Source organism: Corvus hawaiiensis, chromosome 2, assembly GCF_020740725.1.
Source record: "Corvus hawaiiensis isolate bCorHaw1 chromosome 2, bCorHaw1.pri.cur, whole genome shotgun sequence".
In the NCBI taxonomy this organism is placed as follows: domain Eukaryota; kingdom Metazoa; phylum Chordata; class Aves; order Passeriformes; family Corvidae; genus Corvus; species Corvus hawaiiensis.
In genome coordinates, this window is record NC_063214.1 from 116726571 (window position 1) to 116753352 (window position 26782).

At 41.6% G+C, this 26782-nt stretch overlaps 1 protein-coding gene across 1 annotated transcript in view; it reads right to left on the reverse strand.

The window, feature by feature from the left end:
* The window catches only part of LOC125318763 (amine oxidase [flavin-containing] B-like), a 52990-nt gene extending 28997 nt beyond the window's left edge, over positions 1-23993 (reverse strand). The window contains exons 1-3 of the mRNA XM_048289698.1: positions 23526-23993; positions 5207-5301; positions 4200-4337 (exon numbers count right to left, since the gene is read on the reverse strand). Of these exons, the coding sequence (XP_048145655.1) occupies positions 4200-4337; positions 5207-5301; positions 23526-23571 (279 nt within the window). The 5' untranslated portion in view covers positions 23572-23993. The remainder of the gene's footprint in view (positions 1-4199; positions 4338-5206; positions 5302-23525) is intronic.
* Positions 23994-26782: the final 2789 nt, after the last annotated feature.

Below are 26782 nucleotides of genomic sequence, written 5' to 3' on the forward strand. Positions count from 1 at the left end.
AAGGGGAAAAAAGACATGAGGCTATTTCACCTCACTTCAACTGAGAGCTACTGAGAGTCTCACAGTCTTTTAATTTTCTGACTGCACTCTAATTGAGATATACAAAGAACAATGAAAGCACTTTTATCTAGTCATTCAAAAATCCATTTAAGCAGTTATGCTCTATACTACAGACTATGCCAGGAGATACTGCTCTTAGACTTGCAGGTGAAAAGCTTAAATAAATCATATTTCTTAGCTTCTCTGCATATATCATGGATATCACAGAAGAAACACCACTAAACTCTGTAACTTCAGATACAGCAGTCACTTATCCAGCTGCTAATTAAATCCCAATACAACACAACCATCATATTTCTAATTCATGAACAAGACCACTGCAAACTGCATTTTAATAAGCACAATAGTGATGAAAATGAATGACACCCAAGAGGGCTGTAAAATTTTGTTCTGCAAGTCTGCTGTAGATCAGTATGTAACCTGGCAAAATCAGTGCAGATTTGGGGTCCTGGTTAAAAGCACTGTGTGCATAGGATTAAATATTCACCTTCATTAGGTGCTGCAGGCAGGGTTCCCATTATCACTCTCCCCAGAGCTGTCAATTACTTGTCCTTGTTTGAAAGTGGTACCAAACTTCAAGTGGGCATGGCACACACTCAGACACCCCCAGCCAGTGCTGCTGGCAGAGAGATGAGCAGGAGAAAACTCCATTTTCATACAGGGAACTTCACTGAGGTAATGATGTAGTGGTAAGTGGCTGTCAAGAACTTATCCAGTCACTAGGGAAGAGATGCTTCATGTTTCCCCCAACATCTTAACCTGAAAGACCCCCCCCAGTATGGGCACCATGCCCATGGGGCCTTTTGGTGCTAAAGAAACAACTCAATTATAACCACATGAGGAAGTTTCAGGTGCAACAGGCTGTGAAAATAGCCAGCTACCTCAGCCAGCTGTTAGCACTATGCACAGCCTGCAACTGAGACAACCCAGAGATTAGAAGGAATAAGTGTTACCACCATTTTTTATAATAAGGAATTTCCAGGAAGCCTCATGGCATTATCCCATAAAGAGATCTGATAGAAAATGGGACCAGAGGATGTTCAGTGGGCACCACAGCTGGACAAAGAGTAGGTCATCCCCACAGTATATAAAGGAATCAAGTTCTAAAAAGATTAACTGGGCAAACCATTCATATAAAGAAGTGTTTCCTCACAGAGATTCAGGACAGCAGAGCAAACCAGTTCCACAGGTATCCTGGACAAGGAACCCACCTTACGACTGAAAATATGGTAAATTTGTGTTTTAAAATGAAAGTTTAAAAAAGAAAGTTTGTGTGGCTAAGGAAACTGCACAGAAGTGAAGTACAGATTGAATTAACAGGGAAAATTTGTTAATTAAACCCTCACAATAGCTGGCATGTTTTCATATTTCAGCACTTCTTTCCAGGGACTCTTACATGGCAAAGGTAAAAATTGCCTGGACTATATGCACTTAGCTTTCTTTGCTTTTTTAAAAGACAAAAGCTGTCATTCTGGTGAGGAAAATAAACAGCACTAGTCAAAAGTTGTAAATCTGCATATCTAAGGTAGGACCCTGAATCCTCTCTTGGGCAGCTAAGGAGAAGTTAGCTCATTTTAAGAAGCATTTTTACACATTTTACATCTGCCTACCAGTCCAGTGGGAGAACTGTTAGGAGATGATGATTTCTCATACATTTCTGCTTTTGCTTCTTAAATCTGGATTTATGAACCTAATTTCAGTTAGGCTATTGAAAAATCAATGGTGTTCAGGCAGCAATTTGCCTACCAAATACTACTTACAGAGCTATACTAATTTTCTCACTAAGGCTGATGAACCAGTATTTACAAAAATGAAAAGGACATACTAATCTCTTTTCAAAGACCATGAAAAAGGCTGCTTAACAAGTGGAGGGAAAAGAAAAAAAATGTAGGGCAAGAAACATAATTTTGAGTTTCTCTGAAGATATCACATGCAATATAAGCAAGACCAAAAATAATCTCACAATAGAACCTGACATTAAAAAAGATTAAAGGAGAAAAAAACCACACAACCCAATCAAGTTGGTAAAGCCTAATTAGCAGAGACCCACCCAGAGATCAACAAAATGCATTCTTTTCATTTTGCAGTACAAAGAAGCTGCATATATTACTTGTATTAAAAAGCCTCTAAAATGAATTTAATTAACTATGAAAGGCTTGATTTTGCCTTTGGGTATAAGTAAAAACAGCGGCTGATTTTACAAGACACACTGTGATGCCTGATTGTGTAGCAAGAGAAGAATTAAAACCTTTAGGTTTCATTGCTTCTCTGGGCTCAGATAATTCTGTGGTCCAGAATTTAATTACATTTGGCCACGGTCACAAAGCTTGGGCCAGCATGTGAATTCAAATCCACACAGGGGACACAGCCCTTTGGGTACTTTGGAATGTACACAGCCCTTTGGTACTTTGGAATGCTTGGGAGCACTGCTTAGATTTCAAGGAGCACATGAGCATTGTCCATTTTCAAGGAAACCATGGACAAGCCACATGGGTCAGGAACCTGTGAGGAATGTGTTGAAGGTACACATTTCACTGTGATGGAATGCTGAAGATTTGGCCACAAGACAGTGCATATGTTTATTATATGGTGCTCACGTGCCAATTATTTAACTGTAATTCTTCAACTATGTTAATACTTTCCCACAGCTGTATAAACACAGAAGGAAAAAGGAAATAAAGGATTTAAAAATGAATTAAATCAGGAGATGCAAAGGATGTCCTACTGACTGTGGAATTACCTCCTCTCTTTACCTCTTGCTTGGCTACCAGGGAGTTCTGGCACACAATTCTCCCCTTCTTCTCTTCAGGAACTCCTACAGGCAGTTGAGCCTACAAACTGTTTCCATACAACCTGTAGGCTCTTAGCATAGCTTGGGAGCACTCAGCCAGCAGCTGGGATCTCTCTTCTTGGAGACTTTCAACACTTGACTGTGAACAACCACAAGAAACAGAGACTTCTGGAGGTATTTTGGACAGCCACCATGCTAGGACAGCAGGCTGCCCTGAAAAGCTGGGCATCCTGACTGGCCATGTCAAGGGTTTCCCCTCGTGGCATGACCTCCTATCACTGTTGGGGAGATTTGAAGGCTAAATACGGTGAAGAAACAAAAAACTTGGCTTTGAGGATGATGCCAGAGGCACACAAAACAGAGCAGTGTGGATGTATCCATTAGTTCTACCGCAGAAATGGTAAGTAATTACAGGCAATCACCATAGCAAGTCATTTTGAGAACACTCTTTTATAACAATTGAGCAGAAAAAATAATGGAAAACATGACAGGACATCCATTCTCTATTGCTGTTTTTAAATCTGTCAGTGTCTTCTTAAACCTTTGATCAAACACCAACTACAAATATTTTGCTGGTCACTGCACAATGGCTTTTCCTAAGCATATAATGAAACCCAGAATTAACTTACTTGGGTCTAACAAGGAAAGTTTCCTTTCTGTGGGAGTGCAACACTGGTCTATATCAGGGAAGGAGAAAGGAGGCTCTTTTGGAGAATGACTAGTGAGAATAAGTGGGCTTTTTAACAGCTTTGCCATAGCCGTTCTATTTCAGACCATGAATAGATCACTTAAATCTACCTCCACAAGACTGTCTGATTCCCAGAGCCTTTTTCAGATACTATTTTGCTACTCTGCATGTTGAGTTTCCCCCATCAGCAAAACCAGACATAACCTTTCACTTTTCTTTCTGTCGGCACAATAATTGTCACTGGTTTAGGAAGCCCATCCTTAGAAACTTTCAGCCTGCTTGGAGATGCAGCCAGGAATTCTGAAAGGGATTTTCAGTGCATGTCAGAGCTGACCTGCACAGAAGAGTCACAGGTGCCCTGTTCATAAACAAGGAAGACTTTTGAGAGCTTCCAGCTAAGAGGTGAGACCTGAACCAAGGCATCAGCTGGCAGGATGCACCTACAGCGTACACACATAAATATGTGTGCATGTCATAATTTGTACTAGTATAGTAATTTGTTGGTGATTTCATTAACAACACACTTATTTTTTTAATCAACGAACTCAGATGCTGCACACTCAAACAGGTATTCTCCACTGCAGCAAGAGTGGAAAACAATGAGAAAGGATATCACTACAACTTGCCTGTTTACAACAGCAGCTTGAGAGCATCTCTTACCTTGACATGATGTATCAGGTGCTCAACTTCATTCACTTTGTATGTCTCTATTCCCAACTCTTTAGAGAGTCGCAGGAGACGATTCTGGGTTGGCCCCACGTAAGCCCCTCCAAGGTCCACATATTTAACTTGCTTGTTCTGGTTTATCACACACAACACACAAAAGGGAAGGAAAAAAAAAACAAACCCAAAAGAGATAAGCTCTTTGTAAATAGCACACAAAAGAGCAATCCAGAGGAATGAAATTAAATTAAACACTCCCAGAGCTTTTTGGCTAAGATTCTTCTCCCCATGGAAAACAAATTATTTGGTAGAGTTGTGGTATGGTGATCACAGAGCTCAAAACCAGCATGCTGGTTATAATCTGGAGTTCATAACCAGAATAGCTAGCCCATTGTTACATTACAGCCTTAACAAGAACAAGAGAAAAGAGCCTGACAGGCAGGAAGAGGACAGAGACAGAGACATCTGGGCTGCTCTTGCCCAGTCAGGCATCTCACCAATAACCAGTTTAAATCACACTGTCCTAGGAAGCAACATGGGCAAGATTCTCTAATGGGCAGAGTATGAGGGGGTGTCCCAAGTCAAGACAGAGCAGAAGGGAAAGGAGTGAAGGGAGACGTGGTAATTGTAGTTGTCAGCTACCCCTGACACTCCTCTGCCTTACACCACTCGGTATGGGCCATGTTCCAGTTCAGCTCAAGGCTCTTCACACCATGGGTGGCCTCACGGGTGTTTTTTCCACAGGCATTTCTACAGTGTCTTTCCCCAGGAAATGATTTTGAAACTTAGCTCATCACGTTCTCCTTCCCACATGGATGACTCCAGAGCCTGCAGATCACACAGAAATATTCTGTCCCCACCATCATGCCAGTCTTTCCCTTCCTCTCCTGGTACAGTATCAGGAAACTTCCCACCTGCTGGTACTCTAGACATTTTCCCCCATATGTATGGCATGTACTGTAAGTATGAATATGCAGTATACAAATGGGTTTGGGGATAATTACCCTCACAGTGAAAGTTCTTCCACCAACCCTGTCATTGGCTTCCAGCAACACCACATTCAAGCCTGACTCAGTCAGTAGCTTGGCTGCTGAGAGACCTAAAAGATAAAAAGAAAAGCAGTTAAAGAATACTTCTGTATGTGCACTGCACAGCTTTTGTGACTTGATATTCTCATAAATAAATATTCTCATAACTGTCCATCCAAATCCTGATTCTTTCAAACACTATGCCAGAGTGGTGAGGTGGTGGAATTAAAACCCTCAAAACCCAATAATCGTTAAATGGAACAGAAGCCAGCTATTAAAACAGTTTGTGGTCCAATTTTACGTGTGCTGAGCAAGTTTTGCACCACCTGCTCAGGAATTCTGATGCATAAGCCAGCACTTGCTGTGATGGTCATCCAGCCAGGCAGAGAACTTACAAACTTTACTGTTTGTAAACAGAAAGCTGTCCTCCCCAACATTTCATCTTTTAGAACTCCAACAACAACAAAAAAGGAAGTTTTATTAGCACTGCCCTACATTTCAAAAAGTTTTCCTGACACTTATTCTATCTCTCTGCTTTCCAGTTCTCAATATCTTAAAGTACAGTAGCAAAGTTCCCACAGAGTCAGGTCACAGGTTTCACCTCTAAAAGAACACATGGCCTGACTAAGAAGAGACAGAATGTGCAGATGTGTGTGGCAACCAGAATTAAAAATATGGGCAAGTCTACCCCAAAAAATTGGTTCCTCATCCATTTTTTAATACATTTTATTTCCATCTTGCAACTCTTGAAGCTGAGACACCTAAGTGAAGGAACTGTAAAAATAGATGAGGCAATATCTCTTTTTAGTCCTGATGTCATGAATTCTCAAAACTACAGTGGAAAATATCAGTGTCAAGCCCTGCAGCCAGTGTGTAAAGCTGCTGTGGGAATGAAGGGAACTGGAAAGGGTGCACATGGAGGGAATCCAGCCCACAACCTCTCAACGTCCTAAGATCATCTCTGCCTTTTACTTCAGCACACAAACTGAGATTTAAATAAACCAAGGTGCTTCCTTTGGCCACATGTGAATTTCTAGTAGGACACGAGTTATATTCTAGCAGGTTGTATCATCCTTTTGAACCAACAGGATGTGTTGAATAAAGTTCAGCAAGAGGCCAGGCTGGAAGCCACACTCATACATCATAATTCATCTATCCTTTCTGGCTCTCTGCCTTGTTACCATGAGAATGCAATCAGCTCCCTCTGTGTGTCCTAGTACATGCAGTTTTTGAGTTGTCATCCAAGCAGATTGTTCCAGGCAGAAGGCAGCTGTGGAAGAAATGGCAAAAAGCACTGGCAGCAAAAACAGATGGCCCAAGCTAATGTGGCAGGACTGAATGAAATTAAAATGAAGAAAATATAGCAGTCCTGGGGAGAGGCTACAGAACATTCTGGTCACCAACTCATGGATCAGGAGTAGGAGAACATGGTCCTCCAGCCCTGTAGTGAAACTGCTGCACTGTGCTGGGTAAACCACTTAAGCTCTATCTGTCCCTGTCTGAAAAAAAAATGAAAGAAAGAAAGAAAAAAAAGATACAATATTGTAGACCTATCTATCTAAAAAATTTGAGATTTTCTGAAAAAAAGCTGCGGATGTTTCCATTAAAACATCATACCCTCCTGCTTTTTTTTTTCCTAGCTTCATTGGCTTATTTATCTTGGGTTTTCACATAAGCGTTGGTGAGAAGACCAGTAATGAAACTGACAAAGGTCTTTCCATACTTCCTACTGAGGAAATTATATTGCAAAAACATCTGGCTGGATTGGTGGCCTTGACTACACTCAAAAACATTTGTAGATACCAAGGAAGAACATAATACAGAAATAGCCATGGTATGTAAACATGGACAACCCCTTCAAACAACTTGCAAAGAGAGATTGGCTCCTGGAGGAAAAATAGGCAACAAAACTCCTACATAAATCTGGCTTATCTGTTAAAAAAAAAAACAAAGAAGTTACTTCTCAAAAAAGACAAATATTTCATCAGTTGGGAGAGGATCAATAGTAGTTATTAATAATTTACAGAACAAATGCATAAACTGAAGGCTGTTGTCACTGAAGGTCTCTGCTGGCTTATCATGATAACAGGTATTGAGTAATCAATTAATAGCATTCAGTTACCAACACTGATTAAGGGATATGAGATTTGACTTTCTTTATTAAAATCTAATGAATAAACCTTTCAGTACAGCTGGGAACAAAGGCAGTTTATTCCCAGGAGCAGAACCAACAGAGAAGTTTGTGAAAGGGTAACTCTCTAGACTCCACTGAAACGCAGCTGATTCACAGCCCAGGTACAACCTCCTTGTTTGCTCCCTCACCCTTCATCCACCTGATTGCACCTACCTGATATTTATTCTCCAGTGTTTATTTTGGGGCATGTGCCACCTTTCCCCACCCCCACACATTCACACATGGACCTGTGAGAGATAGGTAAGGGTTTACTCTTTCCTGAAGCAAAAACAAAAAACCAAAACAGTGCTGAGGGAAGGATCAGGCTCATTAATATCTCACTGCCCCATCCATGCCCATCCTCCAGCAGATCTGATCTCTGCAGGGGGAGGGATGTGTCCTTGGGGCTTGGAAGATGCAGTCTGCAGGGTTCCCAAACTAAGCATCACCTGATCAGTTCAAGGGCTGGTGGTCCACCCCTCCTCTCCCCCACATCACAGCTCTTTTCTGGTCCCAAGTTTGCTGCAGAAATCATCACAAACATGTGACAGGAAAAAGCTGGAAGAAGCAAAGGCAGAGGCCCAGGAGGGTCAGAGGGCACAGCAAAGGACCAGAGTAGGTCTCTCAGCACACACAGTGCAGGATAACTCAAGGCTGCTGCTGACAGATACCATATTATAGTGCAAGTGCCAGGTGGGAATGTTGCTGGTTTTGGTATCTCACACATTTGGAATCACAGTACTGCCACATCACTCCATACCTGATCCCCAGAGCTGGACTCAAGGCCCCAAATGGGCTCTTGGGCTGTCACTATAATAACAGTGAGGGGACTGGATGTTGTGGAGGGAGAGCTCTGAGCCAAAGTGGTACAAGGACAGATAAGGCACCAGGAACAGCAACCAAAGCATATTAAAATGCATATTAAGCATTAATATGCATACTAAAGCATATTAAATACTAGCATGTGAATATTGGGGCATGAGGTTGAATTTTGCTTTTCACAAACAACTGCTGCAGGAAACCCCCACAAACCACAACCTCTTTCCTGGGCAAAAGTCAGAGTGGTCTCTCTGTGCCCCAATTGCTCCAAACAGAGCACACACGATATCTGTGAAGCAAAGCCTGGAAAAATCAGTCACACATGATGTAAGGTCTCCTCTTGAGAAGTGTAACCCTTCTCACGTTTCACATTCCAGCACTGCCTCTGGCTTACCTGTCACTCCTGCACATCACTAACAAAAGGCAGATCTTTGATATTGCCCCCATTCCTCACAAGCGAGAGGCAAAGAGCCACATTCAAATGCAAAAGTCACCCAAAAACGTGACTGGTGTTATTATTACTCCTATTTTGTGCACAGTGTTTTGTCAGCCAGTGGCAGTTCTCCCTCCTCCCCAGGAGCATTTCAGTAGAATCAGATCTCCATTGTAATTTAAGTGCTCAGCCACTTTTGCCACCACTTCACAGAAGACAGAAACTGGGTCCAGTTTCCAGTGCAGGTCAGTTTTCTCCAAGGAGCCACTGAGATCCATATATAAATAGATATAGATATAGATATGGCAGAAATCATGCAGTTAAGCAGCCTCAGCTGCAGTTCTGCTCAAAGAACTGAAAGGCAGGTAACTAATGCAAACAACAAAGAAGAAAAGATGATTATTTGAAGCCCCAGACTGAAAATACCACTGTGTTTAGAGGTTGCTTAACCGGGCAAGCCTCCATCTGTTACCACAGCAACCCGGTACCCAACGGCAGCCACCCAGAGATCCTGGTGGGAGATTGCCTCCCCCAGAATCTTACAATGCAAGTTCAAGTCATGAAAATAATTTCTTTCCCCATCGTGCAGCACTCTGCATTCACACAGATTGGACTCAAATGTAATCATCACAGTAATTATTTCATCTTCAGTTCCAACTTGTTTCTTCTTTGATGTCTCTATACCTACTAAACACCTTAAATTGCATCATTTCACTAAACAGCTTCATTACATTCATAACCTCACTTCCTAATATCAACAGTTTTCTTATCCTGAGAGAACAAATAATTCAAATTTTTTTTTTAAATAGAAAATCTTAGATATTTATGCTAGGGTAAGATCCAAACTGCTATTTCATAGAATCATAGAGTCATTAAGGTTGGAAAGATCTCCAAGACTATAGAGTCCAACCTTTACTATACATACATATTAGTATTATATATACTTGGATAACATGTACTTGGATTATATATAACATATATATATTTTTATATATTTATTACATATATATTTGAATTGAAAAATGTGAGAAGAGTCACATTTTTCAACTGACCCCCATGTACACTACAATGCAGGCCTATGAGCAAATATATTTGGCTATCTAAAGAGTATTTTAAAGTATATTTTCTAAAAAAGCTGATTGCAATTTAATAACACCATTCTGATTCTGCCTAGAATCAGCCATTTCACTGATATACCCTTTAATCTTAGCATTTCAACAAAAAGTCCACTAGAAAAGACATGACTGGAAGTTGCATCTCTGAAAAGCAGTACATTTATGAAGGCTTTCCTGTTGTACTTTCTCTGTATTACTCACTACTTTATCATGTTCCTCCATATTTATTATCTCCTTTCTAGGAAAAAAAAATTGCTTCTCTCATTTATCTAATTATAAAAAGCATCTATGAATTCTAAATTTTAATTCATGTAAGGAGCAAAGAAAATTCTAAGCCACAGGGATTCAACTAATAGCTTCTAAAATGGCTGGCAAAAAAAAAAATGTTCACCTTACAATCTTAAAAATTTCTCCCTTTGACTAAAACTGTACACTGAGAAGGAAGAAATGCTGCCATCGGACTTATGCTGTATTAACTTGCAGGTCTTTCTGCAGAACTTCTTTCAATTCATGGAATTTGCCAGCATTTTTCTCCCTGTATTTATTTTGACACAAAAGATATGTTCGCAAAGGATTTGTTTCCCCTGGTTGTCAACCTGTCCAGCCACATCTAAAGCACTGAGTCTGCAGAGATGTCAGGCAGCAGATGCTGCTTTCCACAGAGCTAGTGGGCAGAGCAGCCTTGGTGGAGTCAAGGGCAGTAAACAAACATTGCACCAGGCTCAGCATGAGGATGTGTCCAAAAATGCACCTTGGAAAGGGGATAACACTCACCCTGCAGAACAAGCAAGGTCCTCTGCCCTGGGGTTAATGGAGAAATTGTGGGATGCAAAAAGGTTTCACAAGACTGACAGCAAAACAAGGAAACCTATGGTAATTGATTATATATTATACAAGTAAGACCTCAGTTCAGGGTTGTCAAGGTAGATGAACTCAATTATTTTTTAACAGAATTACTCAATTATTTGGCAGATGGATGTCCATGGGTATTTAACACACTGAAGCTGTTATTTTAGTAATCTTTGTATTCTTCTTCTTGATCTTGAATATAAGTTTCATTTTGACCAGAGAGGCCATGAATTTAATTTCTTTTCTTAATTTAAGTGATAAGTCTCAAAAAAAAACCAAAAAACCAAACAAACAAACAACCAAAATACCAACAACAACAACAAACCAAAAAAACCAAATAAACAAATGAAAAAATCCCCACCTGAGGTATCTAAAATGTTAAGAAAAAAACAGGAAATCTGTCAAAACCTACAAAAAGTTATAGAAGCTGATATTGCTGTGGCATCACATGGGAAATACAACTTTCCTCACTATTAGATCTCTTCGTCCAGTATCCCTGACCTACCACCTCTGATGCTCAGGAATACTTGCAAAATACATACAGAATGAGTTTGGCCAAAACTGCTGCACTGTACCCAAAGAAATAAAATCCATCTGTTAACACTGCAGAAGGACATTTGGGGAGAACACCATCGTTAGTGGTCAACACAGCTGCAGTGAATGAAGCCAGTAAGAAGAAACTCAGAGGAATATGCCCCAAGCAGCTGAGGTAAATTGTGGGGGAAAGAGAAAAAACCACTCCCTTTATGAGGAATTCAGTTTCTTGCTTGTAAAAATTAGATCAGTTAGTAGAAGAATCTGGTTTGCTGTTTCTTAGGCCTAATTACTCTAAAATTCAAATAAAACCCCTCCTTGTTTATACTCAGGGCTGTCTGAACTCCTTCCAAGAAATGTCCCCACAACATCCTGTAATTCAGTGCCATCAGCATTAGTTACAGTTTCTATGTCACTGTGACCCTGGAGGGATGGAGGGCAGGACCAGAGAAAAGACTTTGTCCTCACCCACAGCTAAGCAGCTATTTCGCACCAGTGGGATTTCTCCTTCATCCTCCACAGCTTCTTTATTGCATTGCTGTGCTAGAAACTGCAATTTAATAGCACTGGTCTTGTTTGTGCTCTAATGAACACAATCCGATTACTGCTCTGCCACTGAGAGATTGAACCTGGCGCTGGTCACCTTTACCTCTGTCACTCATCATTAGCCAGCTAAAATGTTTTAATTGAAATAATGGCTTGAGACAGTAATGCCTGTAAGGCATTATAGATAAGGATTGTAAATAAAACAAAAAGCAAGACAACAACAGCAACAAAAAAAGCAAAACCAACACTGGCCCAAGGATCTGGGTGAGTTAAGGTGGTACAGGATTGTTTCGTAACATTCCTCACATTATGGAAAGGTCAAGGAATTTTGCTCTTGTGAAGAACACTGTGCTTTCAGAGTGAAGGTAACCTTTTAACTTCTCTTATTTGGGCCATCTGAACAATGGTGCTTTAGATATCTGACTCAATCTTATGGAAGAAAGATACAAAAATCATAGTTCAGAATCTAAAACCACGGTAGAGCTGGGCCCCTGTAAATTGTCACTCCTGGTCATGCCTCACCTTCACATGCTAAACAGTACAGTGAAAAGTATCACAGCAATTCTTTTTTGATCCAAGTATCTTGGCCATGGGGGGAGATACTCTGTCTTCCTAAACTGTTTCACCATGCTGCAATTAATGCCATCAAACTGAATATCATTAATGTAGAACATTCCGGAACTTCGGAAAACAACAAAATTACAGTTTCAGAAACACCAAGGAGCAAAAAAAGACATTATCAACCTATCTGCTTAAAATGTACATTTGCTTGAAATATTTGTGCATTTGGACCTAACTAACATTTTTGCCTAAGATACGGCACTCTAAGAGCAAATATAATTTATTTCTGTTGGCATTTCATTGTCTAGCCAAGACAATGAGTTTTTCTTCCTGAGCTCCAATTCTGTAATCTTGTCACTGAGGTCAGTATGAGCACCCCATGAGTTAATGGGACTTAATGGGAGCATAAACTCTAGTCCCAACTTTCTGTGATCCCTTCTCCCTGCAAGAGCTCCTGGATGATTCATCCATGGTGCAGGGAGCAGCATTTGTTAAGCAGAGTTCTTAAAACCAGCATTACAAACATTCAGCCTACATTTGTCCCAGGCATTGCAGCTGGTTGAGTGATACAGAGCCTGGGCAGATATGAGTGAGATGACCAAAGTTGTGGGGTGTTAAGCTCAAGCCCTGCCAAGCATAGGATGAAGACAATTAGTGGCATTTGGGTGGAAATCCAACACCTTTGGTACAGTGGTACCCAGGCTTAAGTACTGAAGGCAGAGCTGTTCTGCCCAAGGCTTCCCACATTTCCACTTCACATGAAGTTCCCCATGAAACTTAATATTGACAAAACTCAGCACTCCAGCTTTTCAAAGGTTGAGTATTTCTAATATCAATCATTTACTCAGTGTTCTCTTCATTTTATGGACTTGCCACGTTTTACACATGGAGCAGAACAGCCAGGCATCACACTTCAAAAGCATGTCAGAAGTCTTCCTCTAGGCTCCAGTCAGGTAAAAAAACCAAACCCAAACACATTCTGCATGTCCTTTGTTATGGACCCAGGATATACTGAAGAGTTAAAGTTAGTAATAATAATAATAATGTAATTATCATTTTTACTCCAATACTATCACATGCCTTCAATCCCAGGGCCTCCTTTAGCGTAGGTCATCCCTTTCTGCTAGTTTACAATCTGGGCTGCCTCAAAACACAACAGACAGGGGGGAAAAAAGGACAGAGAGAACTGAAAGTGCTACAACAAACAGATCACAGCACTGGATTAAATAAAGCTGAGCACAGTGAACTGGCTGAGGGTCTATACAGGCAGTTTCCTAGAAGCATCCTTTTAGGCATTATGAAGAGATTATATTATGAAGAGATCTTCAAGCAAATAAAATGCCAGCCAGATTTACTCTGAAGAATAGTTTTGCTTTCCATACACAGCAATGTGGGGAAAAAAAGGCTAGGCTGCATCTGGAAAATTTTGCAAAATTGGGCAACAGTTGCCTCAGAAGAGAAATGCTTATCTGTTTCACCAAGTCTTGCTTGTTCTCAAGCAAAGAAAACATTTTTTTTAGTCCTCTGAGAAAAGTAAATGCTCAAAAAGTAAATGCTCAAAAGTAAATGCTCAAAAACCACGATCAACTAGAAGAAGTGAACTTTAAAAATAAACAGACTATCATTCTCATATCTTGACATTAAAGAATAAGATGTAACTTCCCAGATTTGTCAGTATCTGATCACTCCCAGGTGTTCACCTAGGCCAGGCTGGGCAACGGCAAAGCCCAGCAGAGCCATCACGTCCTCATTCCATGGCCATCCACTTTGTTTCATGCTTTAACTGATCTTCTGCTAACAATTTTCACCCAAATAGCACATAATAATTACAGATTTAAATCAAGCACCTCTCAATGTCACTTCCAAACAGCCACGCCCCAGTGACTCCTTGGAAATTCCTACCATCATCAGAGCCCACATATACAAGTAGCTGTGTACACACACACACACACACACAGAGGCTAAAGTGTAAAGCCTATAAGGATTTGTGAACATTTTATCTATTTGAACAACTGAAAAATTAAGATGAACACTGCTGAAAGTCCAAACCATTCCCTGGCTGAGATACCGAAGGCTGAGAACCTACACGTCATCAAGAGAAGCCCAAAAGGGAACTACTAAGTAAGATGACTTGGAAATGACTTCCATCCATCCATCTTTAAGTGCAGGCAGAAGGAAGTTTGAGCCAAAATGTTAATAAAAACATCACTGCCATCAAAAAAAAAAAAAAAGCTACCACTAGAATTGTACCATTCTGATAGAATGTGTATGGGCAAAAATGGTGAAGGAAGAATCAAAGAAAAGATACGTATCCAAAGTGGAAAATAAAAGCATTTACACCCTTTCCTTTCCTCATTTGTGCTCATTATTTAGCATAACTCACTGATTCAGCTTCTGGCCAAGCTGCCTCATAAAAAATTAATTCATATTGGAACAGAAGAGGTGTCTTGCTCCAATATTTAATACATTCAAACACAGATTTATCACTCAAGCACAAATGAGACCAGTTTGTACTCAAGCTATCCTTGTAATCCAGGTAATCATGGTGCGCAGGATGAACCTGCTGTTTGATCAGCTGTTGCTGTGTGCAGTCAACTGAACAGACTGAATTCAATGTTTTATATATGAATTATACCATCAAGATAAAGACCAGCTGCCTGGGAGGCAGGAGGCTACAGAGGTGTCTTTCCTTCCCACCCACCTCACTTCCAGCTGCGTGGGAACTGAAAAATATGAAGTTGGATAGTACAAAGTAGTATCTGTAAGATGAACAGGGAACTTTGTAACCACCTGAAATATGAAGTGCCAACAGAAGCCAGGTCACCACCTGTCTTGGGGTGACTTTATGATGTTGTATCCCATATTACCTGCCCTACGCCCAGACATGAATCTTGTGCCTTTTTGTGTCTTTAAACTGAGCCCAAGAGGGAGAAGAGAAAAAACTGAGTGAATTTTTCAAAGCAGTTGTTCAAGGACACAGATACACACTCCTCTGCGTTCTCCTGCTGTGGGGAGAAGAGCAGAGGAAGCACCCTTCTTGCTTTTCAGCCAGCTTTCAGCTCCTTTTCTCCAGAGGAAGACGGAGAGTGGAACTTTGTTTTCCTGGGACTTCGGTTTTTCCCTTCTTCTCTTCTGGACTGTTTCAACATCGGGAGAATTTTCCACCGAGGCCCCGGAGGTGGGCCCACATCGACCCAGCTCTGAGGAGGAGAGAGACCACACCTACAGAAGGACTCTCAAATCTTCCCAGGTTTCTCTCCACAGTGAGAGGTTTTATTTTCAGCATTTATTATTCTTTTCCTGTGTGTTTGTTAAATAAGTAGTGTTTATCTCTTTCACTTTCCTCCGAGGAAGATTTTTTTTTTCCCAAACCTGGTGGGGGAGGGATGGCTGTAACCCGCCTTCTATCAGAGGATGTTCAAATTTGGACTTTCCTCCAAATTTGTCTCAAACTGGCACACCACCATAACTTAATCTTTGCAAGATGCCCAAGACTCTAAAGAGCCACAGCCAGACTCTTCATTGTTAAAAATTAGTGCATCTGTGATTTACTTTGCCATATATGCCAGTCACTAGAAGCAGCCCACAAGGTGTCAGACTTTCTAGACTGGACCACTCATTCTTCCAGGGATGGTTCTCACTTTGCATTCCCCCATCCTATCCCTTGCTCTCTGCTTCCCTGACCTCCCTTCCTCTACACAATCTCACACAGACCCCTACAAAAATCCCGATGCCCACCATTTCCTTGGGCAGTTCCCTGCCCTCCATCCATTGCTGCTGCTGCTCCTGATGCCATTGAGAACCCACAAAATGCACACAGTTGAGTCCTGTGGGGCTGTGGGTGGCATAGGAACAGGGGCCTGCTCTTCCCATAAATAATATTATCACTGTTTCTTGACTAGGTCAGTGCAACTCCTCTGTGGCTTGACAGGCACTTTTCAGCATTACTAATTTATCCAGAACTCAGGGTCTCCCCAAATGAGGCACTGATAACCATTCTTCTTTCTCCTCCATTCCAGCCCCAAACCAAATGATGGTTTGTGTAGAAAATAATTTTCCAAGTGACTTTCTGCTGATTTTTCTTCTAAGCAAGCTGTTTGAATAGAACACTGACAGGACAGAGAAAGTTGTGCAAAATACAAGAGAATGGGTGGGTTGTTTAAGAGAATGCTAGCCATTCATGGTTTAAACACCAATGGTCTGTAGTGCAGCCACACTGACTACTGAAAACAGCAAAAAAAAAATGTTAAACAAGAATTATGCAGCATTACAAAATTATAAACCTTAGACACAAAACAGTCCATAAGGAAAAAAAGCTAGTGGATTAGAAGAATGATCACATTTTGACCATCTTGAAAGGCAGCAATTGTAATAATATCTGACATAAATTTACAAGGATGAAATAGGTTATCAGCCCAGAAGAAAAATCATGTTAAGTTCAAAAATGGCTATATAAAAATTAAATGGTTGAAACTTTAATGAGATTAACATAATTTCCTCAAGAAACCAAAGCCTGGCTAAAGCTCTGGAGTCCTCAGCACAAAAAAGACATGGACCTACTGCAGCAGGTCCAGAGGAGGCCCACAAAGATGATCCAAGGGATGGAACACCTTTTCTATGAGGAAAGGCTGAGAAAACTTGGGTTGTTCAGCCTGGAGAAGAGAAGGCTCCGGGAAGACCTTATAACACCTTCCAGTGCCTAAAGGGGCTTACCAGAAAGATGAGGATTTTTACTAAATTTTTAGTAGGGCCTGTCACAATAAGACAAGGGATAATGATTTTAGACTAAAAGAGGGTACATTCAGATTAGATGTAAAGAAAGTAATTTCTTACAATGAGCGCGGTGAAACGCTGGAACAGGTTGGACAGGAGAGGTGGTGGAAACACTCAAGGCCAGGTTGGACAGGGTTCTGAGCAACCTGATGTAGTTGAAGATGTCCCTGCTCATTGCAGGGCAGTTGGAATAGATGACCTTTAGAGGTCCCTTCCAGCCCAAACTGTTCTCTGACTACAATTCCCCAGGAATGGTGACTGACTTTAGAATCATCCCTGAGTGCTTTGTAAGTACATCAAGACACCTTCTCAGCAAAGGAAATCCAAAGGAAGGTCTTCAATACCATAGGGGCCTGCACAGTAAACTTTTATAACCATGATAAACTTCACTGCTGTATCAGTGCACTCTGTGAAATAACTGCTACAGAACAGAGACAGAACACAAAGGCAACCAACTCCTGTTTTGGGAAGGGGCATCGAGACAACATGGCTTTTTATCATGAAATAACATAACTATTTAATTACAGTTGTCAGTTGTGCTATGGAGAAGGAAACTGTGCCAGTGGGAAATGTGCCAAAATCCCCCAGATTGTTTACATACAGAATAGTAACTTCCGGAGAAAAAAAAGCCTTCTCAGTTGATCAAATTAAGTGTAAGGCCTAATTCATTGTCATTAGCTGCTGTGGAAGCCATGTAAATATAGAGCAAACTTTCTGCTGGTTTATAATAATACAAGCAGCACTGGAAGTTTACCTCTGGGACTATCAGAGCTGTGTAAGCCCACATTGCTCAGGCTGCCTACTTAGGCAATGCAAACATGAACACTTAGCTTTATGGCACAGCTCTCCAGCTTTGGATAAAACTACATACACACACCAGTTGCTAAGAGTACCTCCAGTAGTCAACAGTATCCTTGTCAACACACTCTTAAGATCATCTTAGACAGCCTGAATACTCCAGAATGGAGCCAGAGCAGTGGGCTGCTCATCACAGCCACGGGGACCACAGGCACCAGTGTTTGACCCAGAGTTGTGTCACTGTGGTGTCTGACATCGTGTTATGTGCTGGACACTGACACTAATCACTCACTACAGCAGGGGAAGCACAATGAATTGCGCTTCTCTAAAATTACTCCTGAACTTGATGGTGCCAAGGAGTAAAATGAGCAAATCATAATTCACAAGTACACAGAACGTGATCTTTTGGCAACCTCTTGACACTACAAGAAAATTAAAGAAAGAAAAGTAGCCGAGGAGAAAACAGAGAGGATGAAGATAGAGGATGCAGGTGCACATCTGTGGTCAAGATGAACAAGTAAATAATTTTTAACAGGGTCTTCGTGGAAGGAAGAAGAGCACAAAATTGAAATATTTACTCTTTCCATGTCACTACTTTTGATCAGGAAAACTAAAAGTTTCCCAAGACAACAAGCTGGCAGTGTCTATGTTAGCAAATAGTGCAGAACATCACACACTTGATCTGAACCAACTCCCTAGTGCAGATGAACACCAATCACCACCTCCAGTGTGACTACATTCTAGTCAAGTGCTAGACCAAACTCTGACAAATCCCACCAACTAGAAGCACTGCTGCAGGTGGTTGTCCAAGAAAACAATGAGCAGAACTTGCTTACTAAGAACTTTCAGTCTCTCCTGTTTCTAATCTTCCTTGCCAAAAAATGTATGCAATTCAGCAGTACAGATAAGAAAATCCTGTGGACTTTCCAGTTTGTAACTTTAACACCAACTGCTACACAGAAACTTTGGTTCCCAATCAGTTATTTCCCACAGCAGCTACACAGCAATTCTTTCCCAAATTTTTGCCATCCTAACTTAGCTATTTTCCCCTTCCATAGTAATTTTCACATTTTGCTGAACACACTGAATGAACTTTTCCTAACAACAACCTTTCATAATGGTTAAATAAGCTAATGGAAAAGCTTTCCTTAATGATGCATCACCCTGAGCCTTGTGAGATGAGATGGCTCCTGCAGGTAGACTGGAAAGCTTCTTATCAAATCAACTCTCAGACCAATTAGGAGGTCTCAGACAGTGAATTACAAGAGCTGTCCCTGCTGCCTAGGCTACTAAACTATTTCACAACATTATGCAGCTGCTTTCTGTTCTGTTTACTGTGCATTGCCAAGTTTTTTTCTGTGAAATGTCTAGAAGTAAAATGCAGGTTCCATCTAACTGCCTCACACGGCTTTGCAACAGCCATGAGAGTGGTTGGGTACAAGAAGAATAACTCCCTGCTGTCAGATACAGAGACAGGTGATGGAAAATGTGAACCAAGAGCTTCGTCATGTCAACTGGCAGGAAAATGTCCCAGCTTCCCTTTGCCAGAGTGCATTCCAGAGAGGGTGATATCCTCTGGAGAGGGTCAGAGTCCTCCCAATGACCAATCCATTCTTGTTCATCATTCACACCTCTTTCATCCATGCCCTCATTTTGGCTGTGTGGGGGTTTTTCTTCTCGAAATGGGCATCTAGCATAGGACTCCCGGATTAGTAATGTTCTGCAAAAACAGTGTCTTGTTTGGTAAACCATGTTTTCAAAGGAGGAGTATTGAGACATTGTAATTTACTACCAGAGGGCAAAAAGAAACAAGTATCTACTGAATATTATGCACTTCAACTATTGTTTTCTTACAACGTGTCCCAGATTTGTTTTAAAAAATAATTTTTCCCTCTGCATCAATCTATTTTTAAACAGAGAGAATACCTTCAGATAACAGTCCTCAAAATACCTGGTCTGTTTTAGGATGTTTTGATTTTGTTTCTATTTTTAAAGTAACTTGACAGTGGCTGACAGATGCAGCGAGAGCTACTGTAATTATACAGCACATTAAATTGTCACACAAATTAAAAGTGAGACTTAAGAAGAGCAGAGAGCACAATGACACCTCAATAATGCATAAATAGGTATGGAAATATTTTTAAAACCCAACATAACAATAGAATTACTTTATCTTACAGTATGTTTTGGTTATAAAATAACAGGAACATGAGAGGTTGCTTGTGAACAGCAAAACACCAAGCATACTTCAACTAACACCATAATTAAGAAAAGACGTCACCTTTAAGGAAAAGAAAAAATCAATTAACCTCGCTTTGATTGTAAAATCTGTGCCCTAGAGATTTAAGAGAAGCATATTCTTAAGTAGGACTGGCGTAAGATTAGGATAAAATCCGATAATTTACCTGAAAACAATGCAAGAAAAGCAGTTCCCATGGCAAAAGCAGGGATAGGAAGACACTTTTGAAAACAAAAGGAGAAAGTCTTCAAATAAAATCTCTGAACAGAATCCAAGATTTTATTTGAGGAAAATTTCTGTCATCTGTGTCTCAATTAAGATAAACAAGTTTGATGACATCACTGCATAGTTTTCTCATAGTTTTGACCCTCATGCTTGAGGAGTCCTTCAAAGTAAAAGAGAGGACTCTAAGCAAAGAGAAGAACCTGCCATGATGCACATTCCAGCTCTAAGAGGGTCTGTTACACCTCATATCTAAATATTCTTTAGTATCAAGACACACTACACACAGTGTGTGGCTAAGTGTTTTCATATATGCTTTCTTACTCTGGGGAATTTTCTTCTAAAATATTTTTTTTTAATCTACACCATTCGCAAAACAATTTCAAGGACTTCTGCTGAAGTTTCACCTGTAAAGTAGAATCTACCCTTAGTAAATCCTTCTGTTCCTCAAAGGTCTTCACTATCATCAACTGTACTGAGATTACCTGACATCTTCAGAAAAGCCACCGACCATTTCTTTGACTTGAAAGAAATGAAGACTAATTTTGAGTAGATTTTCATTACATAAAATATAAATTAGACAGTTCCTTAGTTTTATTCTTCCCTTTTATCAAACCTGCAATAAAGGACACTAAAAATGATTCAGCAAAGGAAGTGGCATCTTCAGATAAAAGAACAGTGACCACCAGGGTTGTGAAGGCCTCTGCACTGTTACTTCATTATCAGGTTTTCACTCTTTAAATTTTAGATCCTACTAATTACATCTGGATAAAAAGACAGGCAGAGATGCTGCCAGAGGGTCTGAGCCTGCAAATGGACAGCTTGCATTACCAAAAGAAAAAGACAGAAAAGAGATAGCCAAGTGGCAGCTCTGTGACACTTGCTTGTTTGCATCCTCCTGCTGGCACAGCAGGTCTTTGTTTGCTCTGCAATTACCTGCTTTGCTGAGGGCTGTAGCGGGTGGCTCGGGCACACCTCAACGTGACAAGAGCCTTCTGCTGTTTTACAGGCAGCAACCATGGAGCCTCAGTCAGCTGAGCCTCAGGCAGCTCAAAACCAGAGACTTTCCGAAGGAATGCACATCGGTTGTGGAGCAGCAACAACCCCTGTCTCCACGGAGTGCCTCATTTTAAAAATCATACACTCCCCTCTCTGGTGGACAAGACAAGAGATCTCTGCAGCAGCTGTGCATGTTAGCAGGGGTTTTCAATCAGTGTGAGGAGATCTAAACCCATAGTTTCATCACTTGGCTGCAAGTTCAATGATTTACAGGCAAGTGTGAATCAGAGGTGAAGCAGGAGTGGTGCAAAACAGCTAAAGGAAAGTGACTGAAGAGGGGTACTTAGTCAATAGTAATTTTTGTGCCTGTATATTTTTCCAGCCTTTGTGGGAAGACAGGAGAAAAGTTGCAACCACATGAAACAGGAGCATTTTGGCGGGTATTTAGTGTAAAAATAAGTAAATAGAAAACTGGTTCCCCCTGGCACTTGCTGCTGTCTACAGGTGGCAAAGCACACGCTTCACCACGGCTTATGATGCTCTTCCAGAAAAATGTAAGTGGGCTGTGCAGGCCTGCCATGAAAATATTCCCATGGCAACCATGAAAAACAAGGGTATTTTAAAAGCTGTTACACTGGCTCTTTCACTCCAACTCATTCAACAGAGGGAATGTAGCACTACTGCTGTACAAAACCATGCCAGTGGAAATGTTTCTGTTTACAAGGCACGAACAGACAGTTACCACTGCCTGATTACTTTAATTGAGCTTCTGTTTCTCTGTGACACACGGTGTAAGTTAAAAATGAGCCATAACACCGTGTTCAGAATCAACTGTGCTTTATAGAAAACCAGTGGTTAATTTTTGCTGTTTGTGTAAACATACTTGAAACATTCAAACATTATTCAGCAGTTTGTTATCAGAGTCCTTAGGAAATAATGCCAATGATTTTGTCTCTACATTTTGTAAATCATTCAAATTTCATGCTACACACCTTAACATGATGGTTCAATAGACACCTAGAATTATATATAAGTAAATAGTGGAAATTAAAAGCTGTGTGAAAAATGGAAGGACAAAATCACATTTTGTAACAGATCTCAAGTAATTTGTTTGTGGTTTGGCAGGAGATACAAATTGGATCTGTGGACGTATGCACACTCATTATGCTCTGAGGAGATTACCACATGGAACAGGAGCTATCACTCCATACCTCCCAATGCTAAGGCACCAAAAACCAATTGTTTGGTACGCCAAAGGCACGGGGGAAAAAAATCTACTGCACATGCACAATTTATTTGGTGTATCTCAGAACAAAATGCACAGGGGAGAGATTCACCATGGGCAGGCACAGAGGTCTTCTAGACCTGATTGGGTTACAAACAGCTGATCATTACTCGAGAGCAAAAAGGCTCAAGGCCCCCTGTGCTGTCTGTCCATTTCTGCCAGGCTGCTCACACTCTCAAATCCATACCTGCGCTGAAAGGGGAGCTAGAAACTTCCTAATCATCCAGCTGATTTCAGTCATTTTTCCTTTATGCCTCTACCTGCGCTAAACAAAAGGCAGCCAAGGATTTAAATTAATCATGTGTGACCGAGGGCCTCTGCCTAACACCCCTGGACTGGGTGCAGAGGATGAAGAGTGCTTCTAGGCTCGCTTGTCCAAAAGATACAGGGGTACTGGAAGAATTGCACAGGTTCAGGGGATGCCAGGACTGGACAGTGGAAGAGCCACAAAAATAGAATGTAAATCTATAGAATTAAATTGAATTTTTTTAAAAAATAGTAAAATGAAAAATAATAGTAAAAATAGATTACAATGGATATAAACAATAAATAAATTATAATGAAAATAAATAAAAAAATGAAAATCAATAACAATACAAATAAATGGTAATAAAAGTAAATCATAATAGAAACAAATGGTAATAAAAATAAATAATAATAAAATAAAGAAGAATAGAAATAAATAATAATAAAACCAATAATAAAGTAATTTATAAAATAACAATAAGACAAGAATAACTAAAATAACAATACAATTGAAATTAACAACAGCTTAGAATAATAAAATACTGCCTGCACCATACGGCACGCCGCCCGAACGATGGGGGCTCTACCGAGCCGCTGGGGATGCTCTCGCCCCGGCGGACCCGCTCGGCCCGGGCGGGGGTCGCGCATCCCCCCGCCGCGCTGCCCCGTCCCCGCCCCGCCGGCACCGCCGCCCCGCACCCACCTGAGATGCCGCCCCCGACCACGACCACGTCGCATCTCTCGGCCATGGCGCTGCCCGCTCCGGGCGCTCGGTGCTCCCGCGGCGGCTCCGGCCGGGCTGTGGCGTCCCCGCCCCGCCCTGGCACCGCCCCCGCTGCGGGCCCGGCCGGCAGGGACGGGGCTGCCGGTGCCGGGCACTGGGCCACCGCGAGGGACCGGCGTGCTGCTGGGGCTCTCCTGCCTCCCGCACGGCTCGGGGAGGGAATTTGCCCCTGGTTGAGGCGCGCAGCTCCCAAGGCGCAGCAAACGCGGGGTCTCTGCTTGGGTAGTCTGGAATCCACTTCTGCACCCTCTGCAGCCACTCTGGGCTGCCAGAGGGGACCGCTGGCTGCCGAGGTAGGACTCTGGAAGACCAGCTCGTGTTTTCCTTGTGAGAGCCCCCCGAAATAAGAGTTGGCACCTGGTGCCGGCTGCAGCGTGTGCTGTGTGACAGTGCCATGTGTCAGTGCCCCTCCAGACCGGCCTCCAAGCACAGAGCTGTCTGTGAGAACCCCCAAGAGACTCACCCACAGCACTGGCTCATCCAGAAGCAGCAGTGTCATCAAATTCACCGGGATGCTTTAGGCTGGTCCCCTGCACACCCAGCTGGGCTTTCCATTGCCCAGGTTTTTACCGTGAGGGTGGCACCAGCAGAACTGGCTTTGGGGATGGTCAAAGCATGGAAATGTGTTTGGTCGGGTGTATTTGTACAGATCCCATCCAGCCATCATGTCAGTCATACCTGACCTCCCACATTTGGCAGGCTCAAGGCAGAAGGTTCCCAGCTCCAGGACATCCTCTGAGCCAAAGACACTCGTTCAGTCTCTGTCATTCTCCATTTCCTGGGGCTGTACATTGGACAAAGCAGGCCATGAGAGTCTGGAGAGGGTTCCCTGTCCTTCCTCCATAACACCACAAGGGACAGCTTATGGGGTTCAGAGACAGGGGCATTTGGATGGAAGTCACAAATATTGGCTACAATGGGTACAGTCCTGCGTTTTTAGGGAAAATGGGAGGGAAGAAAATTAAAGGACCAGGAAATAGAATAAAATTAAAATACATCTTCTTAGTCTGATTAAAAGAATCTGTCTGATTCAAGGGTGGTTAAATCAAACTCCAAGACCTCTTTTTCCTGAGAGACACAATTATCAAATTGGCAGAAATAATGGTTGCAGAGACATTTCAAATCCCATATGAAACACTGAAAATTGGGGAAGGCTGTTCCAAAAGCAGAAGTGAGGGATTTTATAGACCATTGTCAAGGACAGCTGTGGCTGTATCTATGTACCTAATGCCAAGTGCCACAGCTTCGGAATGTTCACAATATGTACAACTTATTCCTGGGATTCTTCTGGTTCCCATTTTTCTCTTGTGGCTCTAAGAATTAATATCTTTTTTTTTTGCTTTAATGTGACTGTTTGAAACAAGGCTGCATTTCCTGCATTGGAGGGTATGTGGTACATGTCCTAGAGTCACATGAAGGTCCATGGGAGTGTTGGAAGGCAGAAAGCCCTAAAAGGGCTCCTATTAAGATTCATCTGTGTCATTAAGTCTGTGTTTGTATGTTCATGGACACATTATATAATCCTTCTAATGAATAAATCTGGCACTGTTTAGAGCAGGCCAAACCTCTCCCAAAACCAGGTTGGTGGTTTTTCCCTCCTCTGTCCTGCAATAAGTCTGGTTCAAAGGTTCATTTTTTTTCATCTCAGTAGCTTCTTCTTCCGAAATGTTTGCACCATGTGTGATGGCTTAACCCCAGCCAGTACCAAAACCAGCACACCATGGTACATTTAAACTGGTGCTGTATTCCCCTCTTTGCTTTTCTGTTTGCAATGTTGTGATGCTTGTCAAGCACTTTAGGATCCTCATATATTGGGATACACACTTACTGATCCTAATAACTCTTTTATACACAGGTCTTAGTCCAAAAGTATCTGTCTTCAACAGGTATGAGCAGAATGGTGTACATAATCCTAATAAAGCCTCTTTGATGGCATAAAGATGATTTTTTTTCCTGGAAATCTCATATCTAATCACATTAGGATTCAGTTTCTGATTTTTATGGTGCCATAACTTCTCTCATCCCATGTAGTTCTAACTAATTAAACAGGTAAAGTGTGTTCTGCCTGGATTTTGGTGCATTATTCTTTGAATGCATGATGTTAAAAGCAAAGCAAACTTTCAGTGAAAACACAGCGTCTGAGAGCCTCCGCATTTTCTCGCCTCAGACTAGAACTTGTCTGAGACAAAATATATTGTTTTCATAAATTTTCTTAGGCTTTCTGACACTGTGACAATGAAATGGCATAATAGCTATGCTGTCTGGTAGGAAATGTACTGACAGCCATGGACTAAATTTTGAGGACTTAGTGGAAAGTTGATGGAATAGGGGTCAAAGCCAAAGATCTCCACATTTACAAACTGTAAGAAGTAGAATTTAGGCACATGATTCATCACTGTCTGGTCAGTACCTGGTAAAAGCACAGTACAGCATTTTAAATTACACATCCTCTCATTTTCTACTCTTTAAATAGTAGTGCATTTAAAAAAACAGTTATTCATTGTTTTTTATATGTTACAGTTGTTCCTTAGCATGTTCGGGGGGAAAGTCTCTTCTTTAGAAAGAGACTGGTTCACATCTCTGAAATTTCCTGCTGGCAAGGAATAGGTTTTGACATCACCTTTAGTCAAAGCATCAGAATGGAATCTCTGTCACCTGAAGACTCTATTAGCACCTGCTTCAGGTGCAGGGATGTGGTTGAAGCCAGGAATCTTTCTCAGTTCCTGGGTCTGGATGCAAACTCCCACTGTACCGGCTCCCTGTCACTGACCCCTGGGTGTTCATTCTCCTCCCACCCTTTTCCAGCGCTGTCCTGACAGACCCTGAGCATGCCCTGAGCCTTGGTGCTTTCAGGCACCCAGTAAATCTAGTGCTTGCACTTCATCCCTTGTGGAGAATCCCTCGAAGGAGGAGTGAACTTGGCTTGACACCTCCCTAATCTGCGACCAGGCCATGCTGTTCTCCTGCTAGTACCTTTGTGCTTGCTGAATACTGATGTTGCAGAAGACACGCAGGTTTAAATACATTTTTAAACATATATTTTACACCGTTTAAAATTTCTCTCCTGTCATCAGTGCAGAAACTGTGAAAGCACTTCAGTGCTTTTGAAATACTGCATGATGAAAGGAGCATAAGCTGCATGCCAGGCTTTCCACTAGGGGAAAACTGCTGCAAGG